Below are 26,808 nucleotides of genomic sequence, written 5' to 3' on the forward strand. Positions count from 1 at the left end.
CAACACACAGCTGGAGCGTGTGGGTGGAGCATTGGATCTCGTCAATTGTGAAATCCGTGGGGCAGATGGAGCTCCCCACTGACACTTTGATTGAATAATCTTCATTTTAAAATGAAACTCCTCCCTGCGTATCTGACAAAACAGGAACACCTCGGTTACAACACAGCTGATAAAAACGTTAATGCAGAAAGTCCAGTAAAAGCAACACATTACGCAGATGCTTCTAATGCGCAGGGGCGGAAGAAGAAAAAGCAGTGACCAGGGGTCCCACATACACTGTTGTTTTTCCAGTTTGTTCACCCTCCTGCTACCATGGTACAAGAGCAGCTGTGGGCAGAGTGGACAGAAAATGGTTGTAATTTATTATAATATTATTATATATTTAATTAATACCATTCAAATAATACTAAAAATAAAATTCTATTAAATTTGGGTGCTGGAGGGGCAAATAGAGGGCCTCACTATGGGATCTTTCCTTTTCTTACATTGGCATATGTGAACTCGCCAAACTATTACTTTAAATTTGAATAGTTTTTAGCATTCGATGTGATTGTGAACTCGCCAAACTATTACTTTTGAATAGTTTTTAGCATTCGATGTGATATTTCAGCAACAATTTAGCTTGTTATATCTTTTTACTAGGCCACTCAGTAGCAATTTTGGAATAAATGATGCACAAGCAAAGAAACCACTGGTTTGTAAGTTCATACCCCTGTCGATCTCTCTGCATAGAGTTAGCATGTTCGCGTGTCTGCATTGGTTTGTTTTCCATTGACTGGGATTGGCTGCAGCGCCCCCTGGCAATCCTGGAAAGGAAAAAGTGGTAGATGATGAGTGGATGTCTTCTTACAGATAAAATATTGAATAAAAGTTAGTTGAACAGTACAACTGCTTTAACAAATACCCTTTCCCTGCAAGTTTTCCAGTTTCCGTTGATATACAAAACTGATGGAATGACATCAGGCCTGCTGGATACAGCTATATTAAAAAGGGGAAATGAGAACCATCCGACTGCAACCCATCACAACTTATCAAACAAAAGATTAAGCCAAGTCTTTCAACGGAATTTTGGAATTTTCATCTCTGACTTTCAACTCCCTTTTAGGAATACAACTCCCCTTCCTGACCCTGACACACTCTCTGGCACTCAACTACATCTGCACACTACAAAACACCTTCTAAAATAAGGGGATTGTTCCATCATTTGTATGACAGGCAGATGTGGCTACTTATTTAAAGCACTCATTCAGTCATTACAACAATCTATAGCATTAGGGTCATGCAACAAGACCCGGAGGTTAGATATCATATAATGTGCGTGTCAGCTAAAAGCTGGGCTGATGAGACAAACAGGACATGATGACCCACAGTCGTCCTTGCCTCCCTTTCTGCTCTGTCCTGCGCTGTAGGATGCATCAGCATTTATTCAAGAAACAGAAAAATGTGTCATCATTGCCCAAGGTCTGGAATTCCACTGTAACAAGTAGGCAACAGGTCATGATTAGGGATAAAAACATTTATTTCATTATACTTTATAAAACTTTAATTCATTTCTTAGCATGCATGCTTCAAATGTACATTTACCATTTTCAGGAAAAAGGATGTGTAATGGAGGTATGTGACTGGATGGTGGAGCGCCCACAACGAAAGGCAACATTCGATGGATGAAGACGACACTAGAGTTCATCTGTTGATTGAAATAAATAAGTGCAACAATGGATCATTTGTTTCAGTTACTAACATTGACTTTAAAATTGAACGTGTGTTTGAAGTGATGTGAAATGTGAACTAAAAAAAACCTTTTCCTTGTCAGTTTTTTTTACTATGTTCCACATTTGTTGATATTTTTATACGTCAAATGCATCGGTTTTATACAAGAAATGGAGAAACATTCTTCAGAGAAACTGATGTCCTGACACTTGTGGTGTATTGCCAATCTGACCCAATCTTTGAACCACACTCCCATCAACCCATTTGGGAAACGTGCATATATCTAATTTCAAGATGGCGCCTCTTTAATTCACAAAATCCCACAAGTTTATTATAAGGTGATGTTTTAAATTTAAATGGATTTCATACATAAAGCAGATTATAGCGCACCATTACTTTTTAACGTGGTGATAGTGGTCCAGTGACCGTCAGGTTCCTCGGTTTCTATTATGTCACAATGTTCCTCAAGCTGCCATATCGAAAAGGTAAAGGTTGCACAGTGCTGACTATCTCACAGTTTAAAAAAAAACAAACACCTAAGCTTCAGTGCACGACCTCATCAACATAAAGCTGTAAAAAATAAAAATAAAAATGAAAATAAATCTTTCACATTTCACCCTAGTTGACAGGTAGTGCAGAGCATCCACTCTGCTCGTGTCTCTCCTTGCCTGTTTGACCATCAGCAGTGAAATGGTCGGGATCTGATCCAAATGCAGCACTTACACTAATTGAGTAATGCCTCCCCTCAGAAAAAAACTCATTAAATTCCCAGTACCACTGCGTGTTCCCGGACATAGCTGTTGAAAGGACGCAGTCAGCACAACATACAGAAATGGCCCCGGGTCCTAGGCTGGTGGAAAAGTGGGAGGATGAAATGAAAATGGATATTCTTGATAGTCACCAGATACATCAAAACACTGAGTTGAATACTAAATGTTCATTGGATTAATTAAAAGTTTGAGTTTTATGTTTATAACTCATTAAACGCAGACTGTGTGTAGGGGCTGCGCACCATTTCCACAACACCCGGGGGGGCTGCGCACCATTTCCACAACACCCAATTTGCTGATCCAAGTGAATCCTTCAAGATGTGGATATTTAAAATCTTCAAAATTTAAAAAATAAAATAAAAATGAAATAATTCATTAGTGCTGAACTTTGACAATTTGCATCACAGTTCGGGAAAACACGGCAGAGTCCATTTCTTCCCCACAGAGAGGATTTGAGGGCTCGAGGGCAGTGTGTAGCCGTGACTCGTAGCTGGTGTCGTGCAACCAGGTGCACGGCTGAAGGAGGAGCTCCCTGTCTAGCTCGCAGCCCTGCTCCGTTGCCGACAGGTGCAAGGCAGAGGTGGTGCCCAGCCGGGACAGCAGGTCACAGTCCCAGTCAGACTCGGACGATGCCCCAGAAAGTGCGGCCACGTCTGGTATGAGGGCAGAGTCGATGCACACAGAGGTAGAGAGGGATAGTGAACGCTGAGAGTCCTGGCTGGAGACCCCACTGAGACAGTTTTCATTGGTGGGCTTAACTGGGGGACACATTTTTGAAGTCTTTGATGGAGACAACCCCAACATGTGACTAGGACCTGAAATGTCTGCTGTCTGTGCAGAGGAAGAATATAAAAAAGTCAAATTGGGTTGTGATGTTGAATTCTGCTGAAGGCAGCTCGGCATTGATTTATGAGATGCGTCTTCTAACACTGAACAGGTCCAAAACTTTGTCCTTGTGTCTCTTTCTGGAGCTTTGGAGTCCTGTTGAGTGCAAACAAATTCATCCTTTTTCATTTCAATCCTTCTCCTCTTGTTGTAGATAAAGTCAGGGCTCGCTGATCGCCAGCGTTTTTTGGGGTTTGGCCAAGTTGCCAACTGCTGTGGCAGAGATTGGAATCTATGTGAAGTACCTGAATTGTTGACTTTACCACTGTTAGAACACGATAACAAAAATCCAGCCTGGTTTGACCCTCCCCCTTCTGTATCAGCCACAGAGGAAAGAAGTTGAACAGAGACAGCCGAGATCGGCTCACACAAGTGCTCCACTGTATCCATATCACAGACTCTGTCCACAGTCTGTTCTGCAGTAAATGGCTGTGGACTTAAAACAGGGGGCTCTAAGTGTGAGTTGCCTACATCTTCAGTGCAGCAGGTGTAAGGAACTTGAGGGCTGAGGACTGGAGGTAAAATGTAAGGGTCAGAGGTTGTATGCTGGGACAAAATCTGGCAGACTGAGCTCGTGGCTGGCAGTTCAATATCTAACACAGGCATTATGGGGCTCGAAGAGCGAGGCTCGATGTCAGGGATATTGAGGTCACCGGGTGGTAGGGGCAAATTTGAAATGGAACACTCGTCTTCAAGTGCTGGGTTAGCTGGTCTGAAGCAGAGAGGAGTCTCTGTAGGAGTATTGATTGAGGAACTCTGTCGGCGCAGAGCCAAAACTGCTTGCTCAGTCTCACCGTCAGTGAGAGGCTCCAGTTCACAGACAACCTGAATGGGTATTAGAGTTGGTGGCCTGGAAGGAAAAGCAAAAATTCAATTAAACTTTAACAGGGTTAATGTGTTTAGGTCAAAAGTCACAGGGCAGGGATTGCTACATTTCAGTATTACTGTTAAAATGGAAAAATAAAATTTCCTACCCGCTTAACAAATCCTCTAAGTGTTCAGAAGGATCAGGGTTAAATCCCGGAAACATTTCAGCAACAAGTTGATCAATCACACCGTAGTTGGACTGATCCAGGGCAAATGTTCGGTGCTGCTCAGACTGTAAATGCTATGAGGATGAAAAACAAATGCAATCATACATTTGTAGAAAAACAAAAGAAATTTTGTGATTTATGGTTTTTTTTTACCTCCTCCAGACTAGTGAAGGCCTGGTGACAGCATTCACAGTAGGACGTGTCCTTCCTGCGTGTCCGCCAAGGTGAAGGGTTACAGATGAGTGGGGTTTGGGACTTGTCATTAATGCTGCTTTCAACATATTTCTTCTCCCTAAAGCAACAACAAAAACAAACAAACAAACAAAAAAAACCTCCAGTGTTGTCACTAGATATATTTGTACAGATATAAGGAAACAAAACTATCAAGCACTTTCTTATTTTTACCTCTTGCTTGTTTCTTTCTCTTCTTTTGGTTTTTCAAAGCGAGGAGGGGGAGGAGACTCAAAAGGACTAAATCGACCCAGGTAATAAAGTGAGGGGAAGGTCATAGCCTGCATGTGCAAGGGTTTATATTTCCTGAAAACAAGGAGAGGAAGACAAAAACAATTTTAGAAAAATATTTATTAAGTATATAGATGCCTTTACTGTTACATTTAATACAATTGTAATGTTACCATACAAAAAATGAGATATGATCAAAAATATTAGTTATATATATCTGAAGGTATTCCACAGTAGAAGAATAACTGGTTCAAGCCTTACTTCTAACTGAGCTTCTTTCTGTATGTGGATGAGGGTTAGGATTCCCTGCTTTCCTTTTACAGGCCAAAAACATAGTTTAGCATTTTGGTAAATTATTAACACCAAATTGACCACATGTATTTTTCCTCTTCATGTGGGCCTGTGATGGACTATTGCACTAACAGAATGTACCCTAACGATGACCCTGCACTGGCCTGAGGACTTTTGTGATGAACTGCAGCCCACCCCACCGAACAGGAGTGAAATAACCCAGAAAACAAAACTAAAGTATTACGTTTCAAAGATGAGTATATTTTGAAACATGTAACATATCACCTTATATTCCTGTACTTTAACCATTTGATATTTTCCGAAGGTGAATATAAGATTACACATTTGAGTTCAACTCAGCCTAGCCCCAAACATCCACTGTTTCAGATGACACGGGTTCAGTTACTGCCTGCGCAATAGACAAAGCACTTCAATTAAGTAAAAAGAGAGGGGCAGATGAAAAGACCTGCCAGGGCGTGCACACACATAGATCCCCCGCAGTAAATGACAGTAAAGCGCGGAAAGCCTCATCAGATGGAAAGGGTATCCGTTTAAGCACTCCGCTCCTGGGGAGCACTATAACTGAGGGTGGCTTGTCATATTACATGATGGGAACTCTTAATGGGTTCAATTAAGGAAATCACCTGGGCTGAAATGTAAACCTACAGAGGAAACACCCAGTGGTGTGTGAAGAGCAGTAAGAAACAAACCAAGTCAATGGCGCCAACTGTAGATTGAGGGATTAAACTGCAAAAAGTATTTTTTATTTTGTCTCTGAAGACTGTCGGTATACTTTGTACACCTGCAACAAACAACAACGACGTGAAGGATGAAAACTCACTTGCTCGTGTCTTCTATTTTGAGATATGGAGACCTTAAAGCTGCAGCTGTAGATCAGAAAAGAATCATGAGAAAGATAACAGCAAATCAATAAGGCCTCATTTAACACTTATAAAGGGCTTCCCACAATGCACAACATCAGCAAAAAAAAATAAAATAAATAAAAACCTTTGACATGAGAAATTTGTGGTTGGGAGTTTGTCTTCTGCAATGGAAAACAAAATATGAAATCAATTAAAAATCTTGTCGTTTTCATTTAAATTTATATATAAAATGTATACATATATATACACACACACATATATCTCTTTGCTCTCTCACTTTGTTTTACTAAATTGTATGAAGTATGAAGGATTATTTGTGAAATACTTGCCTCTGGCCTCTTTTGTTTTGTACTGGAGCTCTCTCGATTCACTTGTTTTAGATAGAACAATACGTCTATCACATCATTAAGGAAAAATACCAAAAATGTCAAACAGTTATGTATTGGTTTTTAATCAAGGTGATGAACAGGTAAACTAATTAAACATCAGATAAAAAATCAGTCAAAAATACAAAAGCCAGAATATGCGCATTTGTGGTGCCATCTGCTGTATGAAAAGCTTAACAGCACCATAAAGGTCTGTGGACATGTTGAGCCAGCTACTGTAAAATGTTCACAACTGATTGGTAGTATTTCTGTTTGAATAAAGGATACCATCCACATACAAAATCTTCACTCCCCATAATCGGGCACTTGCCAAAACACTGCTGCCTTGCAGTCGTTCCTACGACACACAACAATCAAAACATACTGCATCATTCAACAATGATAAAAGATTATGCCTTATTATATGTTCCAGTTAGGTCAACTTACGTTGTTACGGATAGCTTTTTCAAGTAGAGCCTTGCCACGGCTACCACAGACCTGCACAGAAAAAATAAATAAATAAATAAATAAATCAAAATTCACCCTAGTCTGTATATTAGTGTCAACATTCAATCAATAGATAGAATTTAATCATTTGTGCAGTATGGTTAAAAATATTTAATAATTATCAAAATCAAGATTACCAACATTTTGAAAATACCTAATACTAGTTGCTACTAGCTTAAAACCATTAAATTGAATTCGGTTTGGTTACTTCAAAAACGGCCAAAAAAAAAACCAAAACACATTTAACGGAAGTTCAGTACCAGGGGTCTTGGAGTTCCTGGTTGCCGTTGTCTTTTTTCACTGCTGAGGACACTGTCTGGTTGCTTAGTATGATTTCGGGCTTCATCTTTCAAAGTCTTTTCTCCTCCTCCTCCTCCTCCTCCTCTGACATCTGTTCTCTTCTCTTTCAGAGCCTCTTGACTCCCAGTAACAACAAAGTTTACATCCTTGTGTAGAAAACTCTCGACTCTCTTTTGTGTGTGGGGGGGAAAAGCAGTTACGTATAAGTTTTTGGCTCTAGTGTGAAAACATTTTTTTGTAAGAAACAATGTGCATTAAATAACATAAATACAATATTTTTTATGAAAACAGAAACAATGCCCATACAGTCATTTAGATTAACCCTAACCCTTTGCCTACCTAATAAAAAACAAGAATATACAGCTTACCCCGCCATGAAGGGATATTGCCTCCAAAAGCAGCACTGTTTGACGTTTCTTCACATTATCCAGGTAGAAAGTCTTCCCATCCAACCACCCGTCGCCAGGACACAGATTTCCCAGAAGGCCTAGCTCCTTTGCACTCGGCTGCTGGTGCATGGTACTGGAGCTTTCAACACCAGGATACCGCCTTAATGTGTGGAGAAAATGCTTTACTTCATATAATTTGAATAATTAAATACTAAAGTTAATTTATCCAACCGCTTATTTGATTTAAAACAAAATACTTAAACGTATTGTCGTAAATGTGTATTTGTTTTGGTCATTATTTCAATACATCAATCAATAGAAGCATCATAGTAGAGAGTTTAAGTTAGTGTCACAGGAATAATTAAAATATGCCACAAAACAAAACGATTCGCCATATTTCGGCAAATAAATATTAGCACAAACGCTACACACCAGCTAACCAACGTAGCTTTGTACTCCTAGCGTTGTCTGACCTTAACTAGCTTCTCGTATTCTTACATTAGGTCGAGGCTACACATTTAGCTTTGTGCTGGTTCATACGTATACTCCATTGTGGAATTAATATGAAACACATGTTTTATAACAATAACTTACACTCATGAACGGCGGTGGAGTGTGGAAATGACAACAGGCTAAAGCTCCTACATGAGTACAGCAGAAAGGCTACCGCCGCTTTTTTAAAAACACAGTGGCGCAGATGTAACGTAACACATTTGTCACTTCCGGTGCATTTGGGTGCACTCCAGAAGCTGCGTCAATAACTAATCTTTGATGACGAGGAATAAGGCGTTACTTTACCCTTGCATGCACAATTCATCTTCTTGATTAAAATGTATAGATTTTCACAGTGTGTACATTACTTTTATGAGTTTTATACCAGATGCTTAACAATCTTTTTTTTTTATAAAAGAAAACATTGAACAGCGGTGTTTAATTTAATGTATGACAGAATACACATAAAGCTTATTTGTATGATTTGTTATTTAAATGGCCATATACAACATCTATATTGTTGTATATTAAATAAATAATCTTTCATTCTATTTTAAATAGAATAAATTTTAAATTTTTGAAACTGCTTATTTTTAGAATGAGGCACTGTATAACCCAAATAATGTAATAATAAAAAAAGATCTGCAAATGTTTTACTGATGCTGTGTAGATTCACAGTGATTATGAACCACATCACCTGCCATGTACTAATTTGTATAAAGTAATCAGAAACCTTTGTTCATCAGTCATTTTGAATCCTTTCAAACTAGAAAATAAATGAAGCTGGTAACCAAATGAGCCCGCAACACAACACAGTCAAATTATTTGTGTATGGACTTTGAATTTCATGTAGAGAATGGAATTTCAGAGGGTGGGGGCAGAGGGGGTTGGGGTGAGGATCAGTTTGTGGTGGAATAAAAGCAAGCGCCAAAACATTTGCAAAGTCATCCATTAGTTTGACTGGATGCACATGACAGTTCTGCTGTCTGTTGGGAACTTTGCTACAAAACCTCAGACTATTTGTCAAAGACAATAAGACAAGGTTGGTGTATTTTAATATTATTAGTCTTTATGTTAATTCTAGTATTTGATTGTGCTTTTCCTCAAATTATATACTGTTTGCTTTCAAACATTCAATAACCACAGCAATTTTCAAAATGGAAAACTGCCCCAGAGACTATGTATTAAAGTTAAATAAGATCCAATTCTGTATTTTCTCTGAATTGCTTCCCGAGTTTGTAATGATAAAGTAACGGAATATTTTACAGTCATTTCTCTGATTTAATTATTTTTTAACTTTTTCCTGGGGTCATTTTACTTTGTTTTATTCAAAATGTATTACTTTTTATATATATTTTTTTATATATTTTTCATTTTTAACAATGGTGGGAGTATAAGGACCACATTGAGAAAAAAACTATAACATAACATAACGTAAAAAGTAATTTTTGTATACTATCTGTGTCATCCAATGCATCACACCTAAGTGTCTAAAGGAAACAACTTATCATCAAATGTTGAATAAACGCTATTTATTAGGAGAAGTTAGCCAGACGATAAGGCATTTCTTCATTGGTGAACCCAATCCTATAGTATAAATGCATGAGATTCTCCACGTTACTCATAGCGGCGCACGTATGGTTAATGCTGTGTGCTTTTCTCTAGTCTCCCTCCGCCAAAACATATCATCTAAACTTTCAACTTTAATCTTGTAAAATTATGACTTTATTCTCAAATACGAACACGTTTTTTCTCATACATTTTTAACACGTCTCTTAATATTCTCAGTGTGGCCCGAATGCTCTATCATACAGTTCAGCTGTTTGATTTGTATTTAATACCCATGGTGATAGAAGACTCAACTTTGTTTTTACTTTTCCTCCATTATAGCGACAACACAAAAACCACAATGTCCAACGACTCAAGTGGGATTCCGTTCCAATGCCAGGGCACCAATCCTACTGCTGTCTCCATTGCGTACACTCTCGGTAGACTTTTGCTTTACATCCCCATTTCCATTTTTGTTGTTTACCTTGGTTATCAGCGGTGGAGACAACAACGTTCCTTTGCAACGACCAGCCACACTGACATATTTGTATATCACAAGTTGGCATTCGACATGTTCAGTAATGTGGGTACATTTCTTTTTAGCTATGGTGTTCTCCTGGAGGTGTCAGAATATATAAAGGCTGGCATCCTTGTGTCATGTTTTGACATACCGTCACAGACACTACTGCACATTCTGACCTGTATAGAACGCTACCTGGCTGTTATCCACCCCGTGACCTATATGAGGCTGAAACAGTCAGGGGGTAGCCGTGTCAGAAACATCAGCCTTGGCTGCGTTTGGCTGCAGTCTTTTTTATGGATCTTTCTATTTTATTATGACTATCCCAACATCCCAGTCATTCCCCATTACTTGATGCTGTCAGTATGCTTCATTATCGTATCTTTCTGCAGCGCTCGTGTTCTCTGGGTTCTGATTCATCCACGGCCGGGCGATGCCCCTGGGGGCAGAGTGAAGGTCGACCAATCAAAGCGAAAGGCATTCAATACAATTGCCATAATCACAGCCACCACATGGCTGCATTTTGTAGGAATTATAGTTTATCTTGTGGGTGAACGTTTAAGTGCACCTAGTAATCAAAGCTGCATTCTCCTGGTCTTTACCCTATGGATCAGTCTGCCGATAAACTTGTTGCTGCCTATTTTCTTTATACATCGATCAGGAATAGTGTCCTGTTGTAATTGAGCGTAATGAAACATAAATAATGTAGGCTCTTATTACGTACGAATTGCTAAACTATTTAACCAATCACTGCTATCAATGCTATGATCTTTGTCATAATAAACGTGTCTTCATGTAGCATAGCAGAGATTGTCCTTAATACTTGATGATATTCACTAGCGTTCTTGGATCTTCTTCGGCCTCTATGACAACCTGATGCTGCTCGCTTGTCTTCCTGAGCAACCTTGTTGACAGCCTAGAAAACGCACATGTTCTGTAAAGGTGTGGATTATTACAAGGATGGATAGCACGACTCAGACAACAGGTTACAGTGGAGCGTCGTCATCGTAGCAGGCACAGACAAACCCACGAACTCTCCTCTCCTCTTCTCCTCAGGTATCAGGAAACGCCAGCTCGTTTAATATTATCCTAGATGGACTCTCCTCCTCAGGTATCAGGAAACGCCAGCTCATAGTGATACCATGGAAACCGAAGTTACCTACAGGCTCTGTTTTTTGTGAATATAAAAAAAAGGGCATTAGACCCATTCAAATTTATAAATAAACACGCCTTATATTTACAACTAACAATTGTAAATAAACTGGGATAAAACGTGATGTCACTAAGAACTAAAAACTGTTTTATAAATGTAAACCAATGCTGGTCTTGTGTGAAGTGATAAACACTCATCTCATAACTTTGGCCTGACTTTGTTCCAAATCTCACACAGCAGGCTTCTGTCTGTCTGTGCCACAGTGAATGCCAGACCTGTGTACACATCTTTTTCCAGATGTTTGTGTGGACTTAGACAAACTGCTTACAGTTTCCTACCGCGCCAGTAAAAGCAACTATTTGAGGCCTGTTCAACAGTTAAAAGAGAAGACAATCAAATGCCTGCAGGATAAAGGCTCCAAGATGTGAATGCTAAAGCTTGCGGTTCTGTCCAAGGCAGGATGAGGAACGCACCACCCAAAATCTTTAATAGCTTAAGCGTAAAGACGCCAGTGTGCTATAAACTTGAAAGGTGATTGTAAAATATTTGTTGTGTGCTGACACTTAATTAAATACACATGGAAAAGGTAAAAAGCTGCCGAGGAAAGGGGAAGACAATGGAAAGACAGAAGTGAAAAACATTTATTTACATTTCATTTTGATTTATTTAGCTCTCAATTGATTAGTGGTTTTGTTAGTTTATACATAAAGTAAAGTCATGTAACGGCTTTTGTTTTATTAAAATGTGGATTGCTTTAAAGCATGAATTTGTATGAACCACTTTGGTCAGATTTCTAAATGTATGTCAGTTTAGCAAAATCTCAGTGTGTGTGTTTGTATTTGGAAGTATGGCAATGTGTTGTAAAAATGTACCTGTACCATTAAAAATATAACTTGGGTCTTACCTTGTTTGGCGTGTTCTTCACCAAAATGTTATCAGGTAGTAAACAGTTCAAGTCCTTCTAAATGTGTATCTGAGCAGCACATTAAAGACATGTTCAAGGTTTCCCTTAAAAGTTTATCAGTTCTGCATCCTCACAGTAATGACAACAAGAACAATTCAATGTCCCTTTTTTTACTGGAAGAAGTAATATATACAGTAAAGTACAAACCAGACGGGCACAAAACCAAACCAGACCAAACCCTGTTGAATAAAGGGGGAGAGAACACACACAATAATTGCAAAAAAGTGCGTACAACTTTAATGGAACTGCATATAAAAGAACTGTACGTCCCTGATGTGTTTAGTCTTAAATTATATATTGACAATTTCTACAACTTTTAGTTAATTCATTATGAAAAAAGGGAAAATCTGGTTGGTACAATTGTCCGTTCCTGAACATCAGACCCACTCAGAATTGTTACAACTGTTCCTGCTGTTAACCTTGTTTGCGTGTGTCATTCCAGCGACCTGTGTGCAGATCTGTGTAAGTTTACTGTTAGCACCGTTGTGGACGGGCGCATGTTCTCTGGCCAAGTTCTCATCATTAATGTTGTACTGCTGACTCCTCTCATGGGCAATGTTCACATGGTTCTGCCTACATGTCATCGTATCATTGGACAGATCGGTGACAGCCAGGGGTTTTTCATGGCTTCTTGAAGACTCCATGGGAAACTTGACTGCGATGTTGTATCGTGGCGGAGCGGACGCAGCCGTGTTCAGAGAAGTGGAGTAGCTGTTGTAATCCTCTTCGCCGAGTTCTGTCACTTTAAAGTCTCCTTGTTGCTGTGTCTGTCCATACGACCCTTCGTCGCGGAGCTGCACCTGACGGTGGCGTACGATATCACAGATGGTTCCAACGCCCAAATGCAGCATCTCCCACACACTGAGTACTAGACAGAGCAGGGAGACGCCATACATAATGAAGAGAAAGATAGTCTTCTCAGTGGGGCGAGACACAAAGCATTCTACAATGATTGGGCAGGGCTGTTCAGAACACAAGTACTTGGGTGATATTGCAAATCCAAAGAGGAAATACTGTCCACCCAGGAACCCCACCTCCAAAGAAGTACGAGCCAAAAGCTGGAAGACGTAAATGCGCATCAGTCCATCTTCTTTGATACGCTTGCGCCCATCATGGCGTGACTTGACCTTTGCCCTTTCTTCACCACTTTTTTTTACGACCTCATCTACCACCTCGTAAATCATAGGGTCTTCTTCTTGGTCGTCCTCAGCCTCTTCAACACCCCGATTCTGCCTTCTGGATAAAAGATTGTGTTTCTTCGATTTTCTCTGCAATAATCCTTTCTCTCCACCGCCCCCTGCTCGCTCGTCCTCACGGGCGATCTTGTTGACGGCGTATCCCAAATACATGAGCGAAGGTGTTGAGATCAGGATGATTTGAAAGACCCAGAAGCGAACATGCGAGAGCGGAGCGAAGGCATCGTAGCAGACGTTCTCGCAACCGGGCTGAGCCGTGTTGCAGACGAACTTGCTCTGTTCGTCGTAGTAGATGGACTCCCCTCCCACAGCCGTCAGAACAATGCGAAACACAATGAGCACAGTGAGCCATAATTTGCCGACAAATGTAGAGTGATTGTGGATTTCTTCCAGCAGTCGAGTCAGGAAACTCCAACTCATGGTAAAGGCATGGAAACCACGGCAACAAGCAACTAACACCTCATTCACCTGTGGCAGGAGCAAATAATTAACATCAGTACTTTGTTGACCACAGATATACTCAATGCCTCAGAAATACATCAACATCACATTTGAAATGTTTTTTATTAAACAAGAGTCACAAGTAGGGATGTCCGATTATATCGGCAGACCGATATTAGCATGTTTTGTAAAATCTCTGACGAGTATGTTCATGGAAGCGACGACAATCTGGCATTACCAGGCACTCAATAGTATTCTAATTCTGTCCACTAGGGGGCAGAACATAATTGAGAAACACTGTTTAACTTCCCCCACTGCCCTGCTATATCGGTAAGGGTTGATATCGGAATCGGAAATTAAGTGTTTGGAGAATATCGGCATATCAGATATCGGAAAAAAGATAATATCGGACATCCCTAGTCACAAGCACATCCAAAACAAAGTTTTATTATAGAAATGTACTTGTTATTTTTGAAAATGACAACCTAATTCTGCGGGAGAACAGATTCCAGACTTTTAGTTTTGTCAAAGTTGTCTGTCCAAGTTCAGAAAGATTACAAAATTCCACACAAAAACACTCAAAGACCAAGTGTGTAAAATGTGTGCTAAAGTTTCAAAGTGTGATTAATGTACTTTCTTAAAAAACAAAACAATAGTTACATTGATAGGAAGATTACAAAATTCCACACAAAAACGTGTGTAAAATATGTGGAGCTAATAAAATATTCTCAGGTTATGTTCTTTTAAATGTTTCAAAGTGTGATCAATGTACTTTCTTTAAAAACAAAACAATAGTTACATTGATAGGGACTGGGAGGGACACTGTTTTTCCACAATTTTTTTCTGTTTTTTGTCTGGAAGCCACAGTATTTGGGTCACTGCCTTTCGCCATATTAAATTCATTCAATCTATTAAAAAATGTGTCTAAACTGTAAATATATTCTATATATATTTGCAATGTTTAAAATGTAAGTTTGGATGTTTTTATGTGTAATAAAGATCGTTTTTACTCTCATCCTGCTCGGTTCCAAACTAAATCAGAATCACAGTCACCATCTGCTCCTTTATTTAGGACACAGCAGACTGTGTTTTAATGTTTAATTACATTAAAAAAATTGAATTTAAGTTAACAGACGTTCTCTTTTTCTGGCTGTACAGTACACTGTTAACTAAAAAGACACAAAATTAAACTTTAATATCGTTGTCCTTACATATACATAGAAATTCCCATGGACTGATTACATTTTTGTTAAGGTAGTTTAAACCTTTGTCCTTGAAACCATTCACAGAACGGTAGTTATTTACTTTATAAACATTACAAATATTGTTTTTTGATAATGTAATGCGTTACAATAATTTGTAAAATGACTTATGGACGTATTAAATGGCAAATGTCACCAACAAAAAACAATTACAGAGAAAATAGAACAAGGGAAAAGAAAGGAAAAGAAATTAAATGAGAAATGAAGTAAAAGCATAACTTACCTGACGTTGTTTTCAGTAGTAAAAATATCCGTTAGTGATGTCAGTGCTGCTGTTTTCTGAACGCCAGGGAAATCAATCAAATGTTTCCAGATTTAAGATTTAAATCAAAAAAGTTAAAAATACAATGCACAAATAAACCACCCCAAGCACACATACACTCATACAATAAGACAACAGAGAGTAAGAGAGAAAAAGGGTGAAAGACAGAGGAAGGGAGAAAGAAAGAGAGCGAGAGAGAGAGAGAGAGAGAAACAGAGGGAGAGAGAGAAACCTGGTGCCAATTAAAAAAAAACCTCCGTTCTCAGGCTCTGGTTGAAGTGAGGATGTAGAGTAGATGTGATTTAGCTGCTGCAGGAATTGTCTGATAAACAATAGCTTTAATCTTAGGGCCATCCCATTAGCATAGAAATGCTATTATGTCAGCTGTGTAAAGTAGTGAAACACACACACAAAAAGAAAAAAGTAACCGAGTGAAACTTGTGTGTGCCAGTGTCTCAGTGGGCTTAATAGCGTCCTTTAGGAAACCAAACTAGTGTTAGTTTTTTGGGTTTTTTTTGTGCACATCCTGCCCACTGCACAAGAAACCATTTTATATCTTTCTGCTGGGACTCATCCTGTTCCCTACTATCAGGACAACAGCCTTTTCCAACCGACCTTTTATACATCCTAACTCTGCCAAGAGATTGTTTAAAAGCGAGGGCTTTGCAACTATGTAGTATAAATAATACACAGCAGCTATTGTCCAAACAAGTTCTCAATCTTTCGTTGTTTTTTTTTTTTCGTTTATTGCAACGTCACTGCACAAAGAGGTTGGTAGCATCAATTGCAACGCAGCCCAAATATTGTGACAGTCTCTTTCCTAAATCACACAAAGGTTTAATGCAAAGGGTTTGATTTGCTGCTACTGTGATTATGGCTCTTAAACAAAGGCTCGTCTGTAAGAGGTTTAATAAAACGCACACAAACCAAATAATGAAACGCGCACACACACGGAGCGAATCTTAGTTAAGCCTGAGATTGAACAGACACCAACACATTGTTTTATCTTTTCCATCAGGCTCTGGATACAAATCATGGCTCTGGAGCAGGTTTTGTCAGTGGCTTTTTCCTTTGTGTTTTTCAGGCTGTGCACAATGTCTGACTTCTACAATCTAAATTTGAAAGTACTGAGCTATTATTTTACACGTTAATGTGGTTGTTAATCTTAAGAACACAAAGATGCATGCCTTTTCTAAGGACAGGTCAAAGAATTACACTTTTATCTCAGCTACTCATCTCAAGGACATTTAACAAACATAAACCGAGAAAGCTCAGCATTCTCTCCTGTAGTTCCTCTCCATCTTTATCTCACTCCTTTTTCCAGGGAGGATTCGGGATTAGCTCAGTCTTTCAATGCCACTGTGTTGAAATAAGGAGCAGTACATTTAAACAAAGCAGCATGGAAACCATTCTAACCCTAATAGGTCTGACTTATGTTTGTCATATGAAGCTTAGATCCAACCTAACTCAGAGTGACCTTACAGGCTTCCTGTCCTTTAATTGAGTTATATTTCACCTCACATATAGTAATTGAATTGCGTAAATCCAATAAGATTATCAATAAGCGCAATCATCAGGCAGCCCGGGCAATTTAAGTCATTTCAACAGTTGGCTGTGTGCTCTTATTGGCTGGAATGGGGATGGGTGAGCCGCAGTTAGATATTGACAGAAAAGAACAACAACAGGCAGACCCTGACGGGTTAGAGATCCTCAAACACGATTTGTCATCATTCTTCGCGGCCTGATGGTAATTGGGTTTTCTATCCAATCACTTACCTCCAGAGGTCATTGAATATTGGGTTAAGGCGACCTGTTTTTCTTTTGCCTATTTATCCACATTAGACACAACACGTACACTTCCCTTAGCAATGTCAGGCTCAATATGAGCAAAACTCACAAATCAATTCCCAACAAAAAGACATTTAGCTGACAGCTGTGGAAGCTGACACACTACAGGTGAAGTGGGCTAACACGAGTGGATGAGAGAGTGGAACAAAAGAAGAGTGCGGTGGGGCAACGGGGGCTTGTTGATGTTTCAATGAAGAGGCTTCACTGGAAAAGAGACTTTAAGAAAGTATTCTCAACTACAATTGATTAAATATATATTTTGACTTCAGGCATGTACTGGCCAGTGTGTCTGTATTTATTGGTGTTGTTATTTTCAGTAGAGAATAAATAAATGTAAAAAAATATATAACGTTTGAATAACCTGGAAAAGATACAGAAGAAGAAAAGGAAATGTCCTGATAAAATGTTTTTACGTGTTAATTATTGAACTAGTACGGCTTTTCCTGATAAAATGTTTTTATGTGTTAATTATTGAACTAGTACGGCTTTAGCGGCAGTAATCTTGCCAGTTGGCAGAAGTTACTGCTTATGTAATTTATTACCAATGCTAAACGAACAGTCTTATGAAACAAAGTAATGACTTCGGTCCTCCTGCAGCCGACGTGTCTGATACTAACAGTTATTCCCAACTACTGTACATGTTGGTGGTGCCATTCTCATGTTCGCCGGAGTGGCGCTGTGGAGGGAGGACATAACAAATAAACAAAAATAAATGTGTACTATGTAACAGGCTGCCCCCAGAAGGGGTCAAGCATGTGGTTGGTGCTAACCGCTATACTATGGAACCGACAATGCCGACTAATTGGTTGTTTTTTGAACGCTGTTTTTGATATATATTTTTTTTAATTTGTAATTTATTGGACCAAAGTTCACAGGAGACAACTATATGTTTTTTAATTTGTAATTTAATGGACCAAAGTTCACAGGAGACAACTATGGTACAAGTTGTCTCCTGTGAACGCCGAGGCCTCGGGTGTATGACCAGGCAAATATGCGTCAGCACAGGGAAATGGCAGGAGTCACTGCTTACAGTATGTATTTTATAAACAAATGCCAACACTATTATTCAAAATAATTACTTTGTTTCTCTCACAGCCAACGTGTTTCTGTTTTACAGGCACTGTGTTGATATCGGAGGATTTCGACAAAGAAGGGAAAGACCGTGGAGGAGAAATTCCCAGGACCTTGGTGGGTAAACAACGAACACATTAATGCTCGTGCTTCACATTTCACGTCAAGCCAAACAAGGTACGCAATGAGGAGAGAATGACGGTTCACGGTTAGACCAGCAGGGGGCAGGATGTAACATAAAGATGAAATACAGTAATCACTAGGATGAAAAGAGAGATATACGTTAGAAACCATGAAACCAAGCCATGAATAGAAATGTTAAATAACTATTAATATTCATACCTAAATTACAGTCATAATCAAAGGCTTTTTTGTTTGTTTTTTTTTGGTACGGGTTGGTAAATAGAAGAGGGTACAAGGCCAAATTATTTACGAATTACTTACTACTAATTAACAAAATGTTCATTTCATCAAGACCAGAATATTGTTTAGTCTACAGGACAAAGTGCTGCGTTTTACAATTTAAAATTTAAAAGAAAAACTCATAAATATAGTTATTTAAAAAGAAAAGATAATGTGATTTTATCATTTAAACCAGAGGTCTCAATCTCCCGGCACACAGGCCCCTTCCTGCCGCACTGATTTAATTGATGACAACGATCTCTTTGATTATTGTAAGGCAGTCAGAGTCATTAAACACACACCAGAACCTTAGGCGTTAGATGATGGCTTTATATTCCTGTGTCAGTCTTGTATTGCACACAAAATTAATGCTAGGTTAAAAACAATCTCCAAAACAACAGTCCTATTAATCAGTCAGACTTCCACTGGAAACAGCGCATGTCCAGATAAGATGGATGGTCGTAAAGTTATTTTAAAATCCTACACTAAATTTGATACTAGTTAATATATATTCACAAAGGCAATAACTGTATTTTTTTAAACATTAAAATGATTCAAATTACATGAATAATGCAACATTAACTTATTGCACAGATCTCCTGGAAATCTCACAGTACACTGAACCCTAAAGTCAGCTCAGGTCCATGTGTATCATCAACTCTATCACCAGTAAAAACAGTGAGATTTAGACCCATTAGAGTTTGGGTTTAGACCTCTCCACCAGCAATGATTTTTTTTTAATTAAACAACAAATTAACATTTTTTTAGAATACAAACAAACACTGTATACGTTATAGCTCTGTTAATATTCTGCTAACAATTTCCTTTGTACTCCCTGAGAAATAAAAACACTGCTTAAGGGAAACATTTAGCAGTACTAAAGTACTTCGTACTAAACTGTTTCATTAAGGCCAGTGGTTTCCTACTGGTACGTCCAATGGCTTGTAAAGTATGACATGACATGGGATTCATATTAAATATATAGTGAATCATATTTAAAAATCAACCTGTGTGCATATTGATAGTCTAGGGTGTTAAATGTGATGTAAAGTGCCAACTGTTTTAAGTAGTTAGATATATGTGGTCTGTTTTAGCTTGTGTTCTAGTGTCAAACCATGACTGCTGCTGAATAAGTGATCAAAAGTGATCATACATAGAGTGCATAACTAAAAAGTGGAGTATACATGCACCATGAGTGTAAAATGAAAAAACAAAACGGTATACTTACCTAATGTAAATTAAGACGAATGATATACTCAAGTATTATAGTGTCAGAAATATATCTCTTACGTATTATGCCATCACAGGATATGCGATTAAGTCCTGTGACATTCACAACACTATGAATTGTCAGGGCGTTTGTAGTAAAAAAAACAACAACACAGTTTTTAACTGATGGATATAAATTCCACAGCTAGTACATTGCGTCATGCTTTTCTTGTGTCACAGAGTGTTTAACTGTTGGGGCAAAGAGCAGGCCTCGGGCGACGGTGTTCTTTTTTAGATCTCATGCTGGTGTAGATTACCGTCGTACAATCAGGTTCACGATTAGGTATCAGTGCTGAGAAGGTGCAGGTACAGGTAGTGTAGCACAGTCGCTGACACCTTATCCCCGGTCTACGCCATCGTTGTCCCTGCCTGGCACAACGCGTTTGATCTTTTGTCCCATGCAGCATTACGCGTAAAACTCAATCCTGCCTGTGTGTCCGTCATGGAAGCCTTGGAAGAAGTGCCAAGCGCTCTCACAGTCAGTGAGACCCGCCGCAGATGTTTTGCAGTCTCCACATGAACAGAGCATGTGAACCAGTGTTCAAAGCTCAGAACAGTCTCAGTGAGGAGTGACGCTTAAAGGGACGCTCTATTTGATGAAGTTCCATTATTGATCCTGTTTACAGCATTCTGTTAAGATACACAACGAATGCTCTCTCATGAAGACAGCAGCTTGAGACTTTTCCCTGCTAACGTTTGTGTAGTGAGGATGTCACAAACTACCTGCGTTTAATGTGCTAGACTAGGGCTGACCAGATGAACTGGACTCTACTGATAACGTAACGAGTTGATGAGTCCGACCACATTTGAATATGTACACTTCTGAGTCTCCACACCAAAGTCAGTACAGAAATAATGGTAATTCCGGGACATTCCAGAAAGAACAGAGTGGTTTGTGCTGGTTTATATCTCATTGGATCTCAAACTATCCTGTGGAAGAGCTTCATGCGAAAGTAAGCTAATCAATTGGTGGCTTTTATTTTGACAAATTCTCACATGATGGGGGGCATTGGGGCATGAATGTAATTCAGAATTTTATGCAACATCCTTATAAATTGCATCATGCATGGAGTGCCGCTGTACACTGTGCGATTTTGGGCTGTCCCAGACCAAACACAAACGTTGTAGGAGAACCGGGGAGATGACTTTGGTTGTGGTCTAAAACTGTGACACAGGTTCAACGACAGCCGTTGTCAGCATCTTGCGACAACTCAAGATAAAATCCTAGTGGCATCAGAATGATGGGATGACCATCTCACACTGTGACAGATGCTGCGTCCTACATCTACTAGTTAGCCAATCTACAAAAAAATGCCACAATAACAGCTTTGTTCTTCTTTTTTGTTGTGCTTCTGATCGGTTTCGGTCACTACAGTGGCACAGATGGAGGACATACGGTGATGAAGTTGCATATTGATGTACGTCCTAAGCGGTAAATGGTCATCGCAAAATCTGCACGCATCAAACGTGACCTTGTACCAAAGTTTATAAGATCCACATCGTGTGGTGTGTCATGTTATAGTCGTTGAAGATTGCTAAAATCGCACAGTGTACAGAGGCCATTTCAGCTCACTGGGTCTAGGGTCAGCGCACCACTGCAGTGTTTGTCACTCTTTGGACTCACAAAAGCAATCATCTCTTGTTTGTTATATTCTTGAGGCAGTCCATTATGTCCTCACCGCTGGTCCAAGGAACTATATTTGCTTTGACTGTGACTGCCTGGGACTGCTGCATCCCCAGCAGCAGCCTGTGCATCGGGAAGTCCCTCCTGGGAAAAGCTGAGTCCCGGGGCCCCAGTGCCAGAGAGGGGCATATGTCATTGGCACCATCACCGACATAGAATACCCTTTGGAAGGCTACACCTCCACGCTCCTTCTGCCGGCTCATCAGATACTCTCGAAGGATCGCCTGTTTGCACATGTTATCAGGACAGCGTGAGCAGGAGTGGGCATGGAAAGGAAGCAGCGCCAGCCGACCAGTCTCGTCAAAACTGGCAGGGTTTGTGAAAATCTTCCGGAAAAGGTGGCGCACGCCGGCACGCTCCAGCCACTTCTCAATGAAATACATGTTGGCGTCAGAGACCACCACTAACTCAAAGTCCTGCTGGTGGCTCTGCAGATACTGGAGGAGGTTCAGGAGGCCGGGTGTGGGCTGAAACGCCACTATTGCCGAACGGATGGACTCCTCGGACACATTCTGCTCCCGCATGTAGGCCAAGACCTTCTGCATGTATTCATTATAATGGCCTTCCCTGAAGCTGTTTTTCAGCCAGTCTGGGAGCTCCTGGTCGGGCATCGCGCACAGCACGGCCTCGTCGCTGTTGGTGTTGATCATAGTTTCGTCAAAGTCGAACAACACCAAAAAGCGCGGCTCTTGTGGTGCGGTCATCTTTGTTTGTTCTGTAGCGTCTTGCCCTAAAAAAAAGAGTTAGACACTGTCATTTTTTGCAGCCATCTGTAAGAATGCATCTTAGATGTTGCATGCCAAAACAGGAGAATTATCTTTGGTCCACAGGCCACAGGGGGAGTCGATGTTTAAATTAAACAGACTGAACAGACTGAACATGGAAACATTAGGCTGTGTATATATCCAACAGACAAAATGTTCACCATGACGTGGAATGTTGACGCAAAGCAGAGTCACGTTCTTTTTAACCTCATTACATTCCTGCAAATACTCAGATAAGCGCTCACTCGTTCATGTATTTTAGAAGTGGAAGAGGAAAGAAAACAACTCTTTGTTATATATTCTGTGTATCTGGGACCAGGCCAGGTAAAAATGTACAAAACGTATTGCTGGAGTATTTGTCTGGTGAGGACGTGTTGTAACTCGGTTAGGGTTAGGAAACGGTCATGATTCAACATATTTGTGCCATAGGAGGAACAAACAGAGGAAGCGTGTTTAAAAAAAAACACTTTCACTGCTGCACGGTGATTTCCAATGAATTAATATTTAAAACATTCACTACATTTGAATCTTGCTATGTTTTCTATATGACTATATTTCTATAGAGTAATAAATTAGGTAACTCTGTTTATTTACAAATAGTCACTGGCTGAACATTGACATTCATTTTTTTTAATTTATTATAATTATTGCAGTACAGTGGAACCTCCTTGAATGCCTACCTTATTAAGTTCTAAAACCGAGGTTCCACTGTCTCTTTAATGTGATTTTGTTCCTCTCCCTTTAGTTGATATAAAAAAAAAATCAATATTTGAGGATGATGTCAATTCTGGGTTTGCAAAATCCCAGTTGACATTTTACACAGTTAAAGACAAGTGAATCAAAAGTCTTCTGGTTTCCAGTGATGGTCTGGGCGCACAAAGACTTCCTGGTACATAGAAGCTTTTTTCTTTCTTTTAATACTTCCTGCAACATAGAAGCTTTTTTCTTTCTTTTAATTGATATGTTGGTTTGTGGATACAAAGTGAAAGCTGTTTTCACCAAATAATTAATTAACAATTAACAACACGAGTAAATACTCTATGTCATATTGTAATAGAGTGGCAGTGAACCTCATGCTTTCAAAAACAAACCTGTTTAAGTGAGCAGGACAAGAATGTCCACGGGCCATGAGTCCCAGTTAGAGGATAATGATATTCTGTTGTATTTTTAAGGCTTTTTGCCATTGGATAAGATGACAAAACTTTGTTGACCCACCTGCACACTATTGCTGTGGGGCATAATTAGACCTAATTATACTGTACATGCAGTAGGGGTAAATGTTCCATACGCTGTCTTATGTCTTATGGCATAAATAAACACACAGTGCTCGGTAACGGTAACTGAATATAGGCTTAGTCAAGAAGCTGCGTTAGATCAGTCCTCACAGTTCTCATGTCCTTACGCTGTCTTTACAGTATGTTTATCAAAGACATAAGAGATGTTTGGCTCAAAGGTCAAATTCAGTGCTTGTCCTTATAATTTTGACCAAACCATGCTTAGATATTAGTTTTACAACACTCAACTGTGTAAATGTGTAAGAAAAAAAAAATATTTAAATGAAAAAAGAATAGTGCACCTGAAAGGATGCAGACCTAAATGTAAAATATACTTTCCCCATATATATATATATATATATATAGAAGTTTTGAAATTCACATTTAAGTGTCAGTGAGTGGTTTGTGCCATAGCACTGATCCTGGCTGCCTTTATAGCGCCCCTTGCAGGAGAAGATATGCTTTGAGTTTGCCAAAACAACTCAAAAGTTTTTTGTTTTTTTAAATCAAACTTTTTAAATGTATATTATAAAATACTTGTTCGGCTAGATGAAAAGTAATCACAGTTTTAGTGTTTCTCCATATTTATAAAAAAATCTATTTAAAGGGAATTATTATTAATTCCCTTTTCAAAAAGACTGTTAATACAATTTCGTTGTTATCTTTCTGTAAAAGAGTACAGATCGATGTGCATTCATTTCACACTGTATTTAAAAATATCCAGGTTTACGCGAACGCTTTAAATGGTCAATTCCGTGTCAGCTGATTGAGGGAGGGATAACGGGGGTCCAGCTGCTCTAAACGTCCTGCAAACATGCAGCACTGGTGCATGGACGCATTATGTCAAGTGGGCTCCTCCGTGCAACAGCAGCAATATTAATAGAACACACATTTAACACCCTAAGCCGTCTAAATATAACCCCCGGGATGCTATTCCTGCAGGAGAGGTGACCGTTCAAAGTCATTTTAAATAGCTTTGCACTGTCAGGATGACCTGACGTGTTCTGCGTCCGGCATGAACTGAAGCGACAAAGGGACAAAATGCAAATAATAATAAAAAACAACAACAACAACAACAACAGTGAACGAATAGAGAGCAAAGGAATCTGTGTGAGAGACAGGGAGAACGAGAGGGTTGAGGCAGAGTCAGGCCTACCGGTGCAAATAAGCATACAAGCCGGGATGTTGTCGGCTCGATGTACGGCTCCGGCCACAGCACCGCAGTCACCATCAAGGAGACTCCCTCAGCAGCGCAGAGGGTATTCCCTTTTAAAGCGGCTGCGCCAAGTTAACGTGACAGAAAACCAATGCATCCGACAAATTCTTTCAAAATAAAAGCACACCGGAAAGCGAATTGACGTACAACAATTGAATAAGTAGAAACCCATTAAATGAAATGTGTCTCAGTTCGCGGTTTAATGTCTTTAGCCAAGTGCTAGGACTGTTTATAAAGACAAATATGTAATGAGTGAGTAAGGAGTCTCATAAAAGTAATTAGATTGAGGCTGGCGCTCTTAATGGGTCAAAGTCAAGTTTAAAATAGATTAGAACACAAAAGAGTAGAACAGACTTTGTTGCTGTTGTATGATAAAGAAAAAATTATACGGCCACACGGTGGAAACTCTACCCTCTCATTTGTGCAGTTTACATTTTCTTGAAACAGTTTGTCCATATGTGCTCCTATAGAAACCTAATATGCAGCCAGTCTAAAGCAAAGTCCTCTCCTAAGGGGAACTGTGTACATAAGACGCCCATTCTCCCAAAACAAAAAAGCATGTATTTAAAAAAGAGAGTACACTTAATAAAGCTCAGTCTGATGCCTGAAGCTTTCACAACCTCTGTGGGTCATAGGTCAAACTTTTTGTAATTACTGAGCAGCATAACAAACAGCACTACTGGGAATCTAAACCCAAACTTATATGCAGGAACAGCTGATCCTTAACATGGAGCGCTTTACCCCAATACCAAAGTGCAGCCAACGTCCACAGCCACAGGCCATATTTGATTTCCAGTTATTTTCCACAATGTAAAAAAAAGCATTTAAATAAATACACTTTAGAGTGTCTTTAAATATTAATAAAGTAATCTACACAAAAAACTTTTTTCAAAGTAAATGATTAAATTCACCAACTGTCGTCATCCTTTAAAGCAATCGCAGAAACCACATTTAGAGCTGACACATCTCTGACTGTGCAGAAAGGCAGTCTGTCCTCAGCAGACACAAATGACCACTTCCTCATCTGACGTCCTCTGACCTGCTGTGGACTTTACATTATTGCTACACTATTGTTAGAAAACTGTAAATCAAAGAAAAGGGACTTGGCCTCACAGTAGTACTCTTACACATCACTTTTGGCCAATGTTAGCAGCAGCTAAAAGAGAGGGCATTCACTGTGTGACCACTGTGTGAAATATCTGCATTTGGTGTGGTAACAGCAAGATAAACAGCAGCAGCAATCCTTCGCCGTGGCAGAGGAAGTGTATAATGACCATAATCTTATCACAGCAGTCCACCTCAAACCCCCCACCCATTCGTACATGTCTTGTCTAACGTAGGACCCAACGCCCAGTGCGGTGGTGTCTGTGCTGTGAGTGTATGTGGAGAACGTTTGTATGGAACATTCACACAGGAAGACAGTATGTTCTACTATTTTGGACCACAATAACTGGTGCTCTTCCTCTCTGACGTCTAGTTTTATGGTGCATATTTACATTTTATTGCACGTGTACTTCAGACTGTTACACGTTGGTTGTTTATCAGGGAAAGAAAGGAGTATGGGTGTGATGCTAAAATCACATGCATTATGGATTAAGGCAGATAAAGGCAGTGAGTCTGTGTTTCAGTAAACATCCAACAGAAGACTAAAGATAAATAAGTGGAATCAATGAAAACATAGCGCTGTCATGAAATGTGGTGCTACAGGACTGCATGATATCGGGTAATAGGGACCCCTGGTGGACGCAATGCATAGTTGCACCAAATACACATTTGTAACCAAAAAATAGAAATGTGAATTTAAATGTAATTTTAAATAAACTCTAATGCATTTTAGTTTGTCTT

General features: G+C 39.4%; 3 protein-coding genes and 1 long non-coding RNA gene across 4 annotated transcripts; 1 reads left to right on the forward strand and 3 right to left on the reverse strand.

Moving 5' to 3' along the window:
* Window positions 1-2,403: 2,403 nt before the first annotated feature.
* Window positions 2,404-8,428, reverse strand: dbf4b (DBF4B-CDC7 kinase regulatory subunit). The gene is made up of 13 exons (XM_008313904.3): window positions 8,192-8,428; window positions 7,577-7,757; window positions 7,169-7,378; window positions 6,849-6,899; window positions 6,690-6,759; window positions 6,366-6,430; window positions 6,161-6,197; window positions 5,994-6,039; window positions 4,805-4,936; window positions 4,553-4,691; window positions 4,340-4,473; window positions 2,754-4,215; window positions 2,404-2,722 (listed from the first exon to the last, which is right to left on the reverse strand). The coding sequence occupies exons 2-12, from the start codon at window positions 7,724-7,726 to the stop codon at window positions 2,856-2,858; spliced, it is 2,394 nt and encodes a 797-aa protein (XP_008312126.1). The 5' UTR covers window positions 7,727-7,757; window positions 8,192-8,428; the 3' UTR covers window positions 2,404-2,722; window positions 2,754-2,855.
* A 2,811-nt stretch (window positions 8,429-11,239) lies between these two features.
* LOC103381456 (gap junction gamma-1 protein-like) lies at window positions 11,240-14,069 on the reverse strand. The gene has a single exon (XM_008313793.3). The coding sequence runs from the start codon at window positions 13,888-13,890 to the stop codon at window positions 12,652-12,654; it is 1,239 nt and encodes a 412-aa protein (XP_008312015.1). The 5' UTR covers window positions 13,891-14,069; the 3' UTR covers window positions 11,240-12,651.
* A 4,119-nt stretch (window positions 14,070-18,188) lies between these two features.
* LOC112487337 (uncharacterized) lies at window positions 18,189-19,972 on the forward strand. Its single transcript, XR_003050352.1, has 2 exons — window positions 18,189-18,314; window positions 18,401-19,972. It is a non-coding gene; the product is annotated as an uncharacterized LOC112487337 (long non-coding RNA).
* Window positions 19,073-25,127, reverse strand: LOC103381457 (probable phosphatase phospho1). Its single transcript, XM_008313794.3, has 2 exons — window positions 24,904-25,127; window positions 19,073-22,439 (listed from the first exon to the last, which is right to left on the reverse strand). Exons 1-2 carry the CDS (start codon window positions 24,917-24,919, stop codon window positions 21,658-21,660), a joined length of 798 nt encoding a protein of 265 aa, XP_008312016.1. The 5' UTR covers window positions 24,920-25,127; the 3' UTR covers window positions 19,073-21,657.
* Window positions 25,128-26,808: the final 1,681 nt, after the last annotated feature.

Source organism: Cynoglossus semilaevis, chromosome 8 (assembly GCF_000523025.1).
Source record: "Cynoglossus semilaevis isolate Cse_v1.0 chromosome 8, Cse_v1.0, whole genome shotgun sequence".
Lineage (NCBI taxonomy): Eukaryota > Metazoa > Chordata > Actinopteri > Pleuronectiformes > Cynoglossidae > Cynoglossus > Cynoglossus semilaevis.